The 8,465-nt window shown below is 37.2% G+C and overlaps 1 protein-coding gene across 1 annotated transcript in view; it reads right to left on the reverse strand.

The window, feature by feature from the left end:
- cntnap5a (contactin associated protein family member 5a) overlaps nt 1–8,205 on the reverse strand; it is a gene marked incomplete at both ends in the record, with an annotated part of 81,467 nt that extends 73,262 nt beyond the window's left edge. Inside the window, one exon of the mRNA XM_081367752.1 lies at nt 8,124–8,205. Within this exon, the coding sequence (XP_081223878.1) occupies nt 8,124–8,205 (82 nt within the window). The remainder of the gene's footprint in view (nt 1–8,123) is intronic.
- Between the last annotated feature and the right edge of the window lie 260 nt (nt 8,206–8,465).

Genomic DNA, 8,465 nt, shown 5'->3' on the forward strand with positions numbered 1-8,465 from the left:
TGTTTGGAAATGCATATTGTGAATCAAAGGTCTTTCTCTAGTCCTTAACGCGCTGCACCTGGATATGGATATATAGCACAAATTAAATGGATATAAAATACATCTCATTAAATGCTAAAACTCTTTGGTTGTGTTGACAAATTAATATTTTGTAAAATTTTTGGATGGATTCTCCCAACCACCTGCATGCAAAACTCATCCTGCAAGATACACATAGGTTAAATGTTTGGCATAAATAATTAACATAACGTATAATTATCAAATGTAAAAAAATATATATTTATTTTTGTTCTTTTGGAAGTTGCATTCGAAACCTTGATTCCCTTGATTTGAATGGGCATGACGACTGAATATGCCTGGCCTTAATGTGATAATCTCAGAACAATTCATTACTAAATGAAATGTCTTCAATTAGACTCTCACCTGCCCATATTTTTTTGTCATCGCTGAACATACTGCAGTACATTGCTAAACGAATTAAAGCATGATATTTTTGTAACGTGAATTGATTATGATGAATGTCTATTGTCATTTTTCCACTTTCCACGCCTGTGAGATGAGTTTCGTTTTGGCTACTCTGCCAGCTATCATTTTTCAGCATTATTGGTCAGCATTTCCTCCTAATAGCTTTTGAACAGCTGTTATTTGGTGGCCTCTGCATGCACGGAGCTGTACGGGAGATTGGCATCACTCGGTCCCTAATTAGGCAGCCTGCACTTCACCAAAACAAACATTGCTCTACAAAGAGATCCGACTTAATAATGCCAACAAATTGCTTTCTGTCTCCCAGCAAAAACATTTCTGCCTCACGTCTCTGTCTGTGCCAGAATAAAATCAAATGCCTCAGGTAGGTGTGTTGTGTTTGAAATCTAAAAGAGAAAAGATGATTAGAAATTATAACTTTGCTATAATGCAGAACATGATGAACTGGAAGTTAAAAGATGTTTTTTTTTTTTACAGAGCTGATGGTTTTGGTATATGAGATTAAATGAGTATACTGACATGCTTCTATAGAAGCTCTGAAGATAAATGAATGAATTGAGGAGGCTTGCAACACAGGAAGATCAAGTAGCTCAAGGGTACATGGCAGAATGCAATCCGGTCTTCTATTATGAAGCACAGACCTTTTTTATGGCAAGATCAGCCTTTTCTCCAATAAACACTGAGCATGAAAACCTATAGGAATGAAAATAACAGCTAGAAGGCAACATCAAGCATCATAGCACAAGGAAGAAAATAAAGATACAAAGGAGCATGAGGAAAAGACATGAACCGCCAGACCAGAGATCATGATTGTATATCTATGATATTTTGTAAGAATGATGGGTAGTAAAAATGTCCCCTTGGCACACAATACCAGATTGAACACATGTGGAAAAAGTAGTTAAAAGACATATCAAATTCAGTCAAAGGTTATTTAGACGGTGCCACACATTGGCTAAGTGACTTAAATCCTCTTCTGCTATTGATTCCTAGTCTGAAATTGGGAGTCTTGACGTCATGCATTGCTAGATCATCGTTAACCTGTATGCGGGAATGCCTGAGGTTACTGTCCTGTGAGCTTCTGGTGAATATCACATGTGTCCGCTTCCATCCCATCAGCCCAGATGGTGGGGCACATGCTTTGCCCCCAGCTGGCTCATGGAAATGTCACAAGATTGGCTAGCATTTAGTTCATTATGGGGGGCGGGGGAAATAAAGGAGCAAAGGTGTAAGTTTTACTTTTGCTGATGTTCTTTCTTTCAATCTCTGTTATATACCTTTATAGAACATGACAATGTTACCACATCACAGTTCTTCAGTGTGACATACTTTGGATTCTAGAACGAAATAAAGTTTTAACAGGGAGAGGTTAGATCATTTGGAATGGGACACGATACATGTTTTGGTAATCTTAACACTGGGAAGAATGTTCTTTGATGTGGTGTTTCCCTTCGTGAAAATGTTTTTTTTATAACTCTCATCAGGTTCTTCAGCTTTACAAATGGAGTGAAACAAGTCTTTTGAAAATCATTCCACTGGGCGTTTGGAGAGAGAGAGAGAGAGAGAGAGAGAGAGAGAGAGAGAGAGAGAGAGAGAGAGAGAGAGAGAGAGAGAGAGAGAGAGAGAGAGAGAGAGAGAGAGAGAGAGAGAGAGAGAGAGAGAGAGAGAGAGAGAGAGAGAGAGAGAGAGAGAGAGAGAGAGAGAGAGAGAGAGAGAGAGAGAGAGAGAGAGAGAGAGACACTGAAGTGGCATATGCTAAATACTTTTGACATTGCGTAAGCATACTGTTTAAAACAACAGTATCTTACTCTCTTCAAACGCCCACAATGAGTTGCAACACGCTTATTTATACCACACTTCAATACAATCACTTAAAAGTGAATAGAGTTATATACAATACTGTTTAAACATTTGGGGTCAGTAAGATTGTTTTAAAGAAAAAATGCTTCTATTCCGCAAGGATGCATTAAATTGATTAAAAGTTACAGTAAATACACTAATAATGTTACAAAAAAAATATTGTAATGTCAATGTATCATGCCAAAAATATTGTATTATCGCTGTTTTCAGCATTGATAATAAGAAATGTTTCTTAAGCATCAAATTAGCATGTTAGAATGATTTCTGAAGGATCATGTGACACTGAAGACTGGAGAAATGATGCTGAAAATTCAGCTGTCATCACAGGAATAAATTGCATTTTAAAATAAAGAGAAAAAAAACAGAAAGCATGGATTTGATTCCCAAAGAATGCATGAACTGAGAAAAAAAATATATATAGTCCTTGAATGTAAGCCGATTTGGATAAAAACATAAATGTAGCTGTATCACAATTAAACCCAATTTTACTTTTTAAAGCTGGTATCTCAAGGTATGTGATTGAGGGAAAAAAAAAATAGCCAAATGTTGGGGGGATTTTAAAATGTTCAGAGGAAAACTTCAGGATTAACATTCAGATGGAGCCATTGTTGTAATGTTACATTTCTGTTCTATTATTCCTGTGAACATCTTAGTACTGCAAACACACCGAGGCACTGTAATGAAAAGGCAAATGAAACAGTATCTAACGTTACTCTGACAAGTTACATATTCATGTCTACATGTCTTATCTGCATGTTCATGTTTTAATTGGAGAGGAATACTGAATGCACTTGAAGGAAGGTTGATTGCATGCGTTATCATGGCTGATATAATTCGACAACATTTACCGGAGTGCTGACTGTATGAAGATTTGAGATAGATTAATACCCGGAGCTCACTAGAGACAAATAATGGATGAAAGAATAGAGAACGCAAGATGTAAAGCATTGCAAACCACCATTTAATGTGCATTTCTCATCAATGATCTTCAAATAAATGAAACTAGACCAGCAACAGTGCCATCCTGCCAATAGCTCTCGTAAAGCCTGAGTGCAAAAGCCTCATTCATTTAGGACTGATTATTTTCCAGATTCTATCATCAAAAGATATCAGATGAAGGCAAACGAGATATAATGAGAGGCCACATTCATGTTCTAGTTCCTTGTTTGTGCTCATCTCAAACGGACAATTCAGACAGTTTTCAAAGCATCGCTCTAAAAGAGTTTCTTTCGTATTAAAGTAGCTATTTCAAGCTTTACATTTAAGTAATATTTTGCACTGCATTGCGCCAGTTAATTCAGTTTAATTAAATTTAGAGAACCAAACAGAAGAATAAAAATACAAAATAACAATTTGAACCTCTTTTTCTATTATAGCTTGGATTTACATTTCTTTAAATATATTGATTAACTTTCCTAGAAGAAATTTTACACATGCCAATCCTGTAAACATTTCAAGAGAAATATTTCGCCATACTCTAAAAAGAACAAGAGAACAGGCTCTGGTCGAACTCCAGGGAAACTATCCGTTATATATTATTTGTGCATTTACACTGAGGGAAGAAAGTTATAGGAACAGCGTGATGGATTATCACACAGAGAACAAAAGGAGAGCCATATGTGTGCTAGTAACTGTAAATGATCTGTAATATCTGCAAGAGCAATTCATTCTTGTACCAAAAAGCCACAATGACTGAAAAGATTCATGATCCAAAAAATGTTGTTCATCTATTCATAACACATGAGTGATTCAGACAGCCTTTACAACGACTCTTATTTAACTGGCTGAATGATTAATATGTTGACCACAATCACAGCCCCACTGGGTATAGCTATATCTCAGATCATAGATAGATTATAGATGCATGATCCACAGTAAGGCCGTCTACAACTATCCACTCTATGATGTAGGCACAGAAAAAATACTAAGCTACAATAATTGCAGACAGAGCACATGTGTGTCAATGTCAGCGTTTCAGGACAAGCACGGGTTAATTGAAAATGTATCTTTATAAGATTGCGAGCAGAATATATCTGCTGACCATCCACTAACCTGCAGTACCAAAAAAAAAAAAAAAAAAAAAAAATGTCATAACTAGTTTGTCAGCATCAGAAATTCAGCAAAATCTGTCTCATTCTGATAGGTGTATCTCCTTTTACAGATGTGAAGCAGGGGATGCAGTGATTTAGGCTGAATAAAGCCTTGATTAATCAATATTTTCATGCTCTGACGCCCACACAGCATAAATCAGCATGGAGAATGAAGTCAAGTTTACAATATGGACAACACTGTCAATGCTGTTTGCCGCCTCTACCCTTTCAAGGTGATTTATGTGCTATAATCTTAATGACATTCTGTCCATTGTCTCTTGTATGACTTTCCAAGATGAGTCAGTGCAATTTATTATCTTTTTACATAGGTTAAAACAGAAGCAAGTTAGTTGTGCATCAAAATTTCAGAGAAAATCTGAACAGGTCCTTTCTCATTTACAACCCTAGTGCCAAACTATTATACAGGAAACGGGGAGGAAAATCCTCTAAAGTTTCCCTCCCCTACAAAGCCCACAGGGAATCTGGTCAGCTCCACAGGAGAGCTCCCTTTAAAAAGCCTCCCGCGTTTGACCTCATAAGAAAGTTGAAATAAACGACTCTATCATGCTAATGCCCGACAAGACTCGGCTCTCCCCCACTGAGAGGGGAGTTGTATTTAGAATGTTAAATCAATCCGCCTGCACCACAACAGCACTCTGACATGCGTTCAAGCTGAATAAATATCTGTGTCCTGTTTGGGTCAATGCACACATTTTGCTCTTCAAACTTGGAGTCAAACTTCAAAGAGAGAATTTAGACAACTTTTAGCTTCTGTCAGTTATAGATGGGTTGATTGACAACACTGCATGATTTATTCACAGTCTTGTTCTAACAACAACAGCAAGCACTCTTAAAGTCGAAATTACATGAAAATTCAACTGTTTTCTAAATGTACTGTATGCCATTAATCTTATTGTGAACTATTTATTAATGCATGATTTTTGATCAAAATGTCATAACTTGTTCTTCTGGTCAAACGACAGACTTCTCTCTGGTGACATTTGTCGAACTTCTCCAATCATTGAGTCTTTTTGAATCCCAACCTTTTTTTTTATAATCAGTGTTGCCAAGGCTGCGGTTTTCCCGCGGAATTGGGCTACTTTTAAGTTGTTGCCGCAAAAAATAAAATAAAAAATGTGCAGGTTGATTTCCACCTGTACTCTTTCAGTACTATTTAAGTACTATTTCGGCGCTCCAACGCCAAATTCAGTGGAGTATTTGGTCGCCCGATGGAGAAAATCGCATTGAGCAATTTTTGGGCTACTTTTGTTGCAGAGACCTGCCAACCCTGCTTAAAATCGACTACAAGCTCTCAGATCTGCCTCCATTGATTAGACTTGAATACAACCAGGTCGCCAGTTGTTTTTTGTTGTTGTTTTTCTTTAATTTTGATAATGCGTTTCATTGACGTTCTGATGTGCATCACAATATGCAAAAAAAAAAAAAACATCTGTCACTCCGTCCATTTCATCGCAACTTTAAAGAAATAGTATGGGTCTAATACTATTTAACCCAGAATTCTCCATTAAAAATAAATAAATTATTTGTGAGAGTTCCATGAAAAACCTTTTACTAAATAAAAGTTTGGCATTTAAATGTGTCCATAAGGGACCTTCAGCAATCATGGAATCTTTGCATTGCACAAAAGCTTCTTTATAGTGGAAAACAGTTCCTTAGATTATTAAAAAGTTCTTCACACAAAGAAAAGCAGTGTTTACTGGAAGGTTCTTTGGGGAACCCAAAATGGACCTGTTATTTTAAGAGTGTATAGAACCTTCACACTGCACAAATGTTCTTTGTAACAGAAAAATGTTCCATAAATTAGAAAATGTTTGCCATACAAATAATAAAAAATATGGACTTTTCTTTGTGGAACCAAGAATGGTTATTATAGTGCAAAAAAAGGCACCATTATTTATTAATGGAGTAATAGTGAATACAGTATGTTCTAGAGATGCTATTAAAACATGTTTGCAAGTCTCACACTCAGAAGACAATTCTCAATTACTTAGATCAACTATTCTGCATTATCTCTACTTCTATTCATTTTTTGAAGTAAAAAAAAAATGCTGGATATTTTTACTACAATCACGTCCACAGACAATGTAAAAAAACACTGAGCCTCAAGGTCTTGCCTCAGTTTGCCCTAGCCAGGTGAAACAAGGCTTTTATCTTGTGTCATGTTGAGACCATCCACTGTCCCAGTGGTCACAGTAAAAGGGATGTAGTTGTTCTTCCAGGGACACCAGATCTGAAAGGACATCCCCTTGTTATCCCTCTTTGAGAACCGAGCCAGGGGCTCCTGGGAGAGACAGAACCAACCATTATCTCTGTTACCTGACACAGATGACAAGGGCATGATGGATCTCCAGCTTTATTCTGGTACCCTTGTGGTAAATATGAGAATATCCTTTTGCATGTCCTCAGTAAGGATTCACTTCATCTGATCCAGATCCACAGAGCACATCTCATGCTGAGCAGAGCCATGAATGACTAAGGAAGTTTTTGTTTCATATCATGTAACGATGCAAGCGGACTCTGAATACATAGAAATGACAGATAGCATTGCCTAGTGAAATCTACAGATAGCATAGTGTTTCTCATCTTAATAATACAGGAAAAGGTGGATCTATGAGGGGAACAATGTGCTCTCCTGATTCATGCATTTATAGCTGAGAAGGCACTGTGAGAACGCTTTAAACACATCGAGCTTCACACACATGGCGATCATTCACAGTAATGAAAATAAAATAAAGTGTGTTGGGATGACACTGGAAATCATCCCGGTTGGCGCACATAACTCAGCTACAACACTGAAATAGTATAGAGGAGAGCAAAGAACAGGTAAAACCATAAATTTAACTGATTAGAGATGAGCTACGGAGTGAAATCACATCATAAGAATAATTTCACGCTAGGTATATAATTTAATTTTGGGATGTCATTGCATAATGGATGTTACATGACAGGACTGGAATCATTTGGATCAGAAGGTTATCTTGTTTAATCTGATATACATGTTATAACTAGAATAATGGGAGAGGTTGTAACACTTTTCAATGTACTTCAACTGGAAGCACACAAAACTGTTGTTTTTAGAGCTTTTTTTCTCATTTTTAGATTTGTTATTTTGTTCCTAGCTGCTGTGAATGAAAATGCTTCATATACAATGTTTACTGGTAATGCATGGGGAACTTGCCACAATCAATGAATGCACAAAATGTCAAATGTGCTTTATTAGTGTTACAACCCATCCGGTATTGCATATACAGCATTTAAGCGGTCTCTGTACTTTATATTAATTTAGACAGTTTAGTAGTAGGTTTTTTAAACTACTTTATTTGGTACCTGCATACGCCTCATTTTCCGTGATAACATTTGAAACGCACAATGTCTCACACCTGCTCCACTATCTTTTGGCAGATGCTTATGAGAAGTCGCATTGTGAAACGCGAATGCAGTCATTTAACATTGTTACAGGTTCACCAGATCCAGTAAAAGTTCACATTTGCAGGAATAGTCTTTAAATCCCCTGCATTCTTTCAATAATTTAATTAATTTAAGGATCTCCGATTGTATAGTAGCAGTATGTAACCATTGGGTCTAATAAAGACGCATTTTTTTTAAAAAATCACAAACCAAAGCAACTTTTAATGGGATACAGTGCTCAACGGCACTGCATGTACTTACAGTGACTGGCGCACATTGCCGAGCTGAGAACGGAGAACAGCGTCAAACTGACAGCAAAAGCCTGTGACTTTGGCGACTGCATCTTGTCCAGGTTTCCCGGTGGCAGTATATCCTAAATGTGTATGAAAATAAACGTATTTCCAATACGATGCGTGTCTCTCTGTTCTCGTGAGTATTTCAGTGGCTCGTGCCTCTCTATCCTGACACCAGTGAGCAGCTGAAAGAAGCTCTTAAAGACACCCACAGCTCCCCAAACACCGTCATCGTCATCCCTCTAACGCGCACACACACATCGCGCTCCCTCTTCTACCACGCGTCCCTCATTTTCCAAAACAAACACTG

This window comes from Scardinius erythrophthalmus (assembly GCF_964197995.2).
Source record: "Scardinius erythrophthalmus genome assembly, chromosome: 6".
Taxonomy (NCBI): Eukaryota; Metazoa; Chordata; class Actinopteri; order Cypriniformes; family Leuciscidae; genus Scardinius; species Scardinius erythrophthalmus.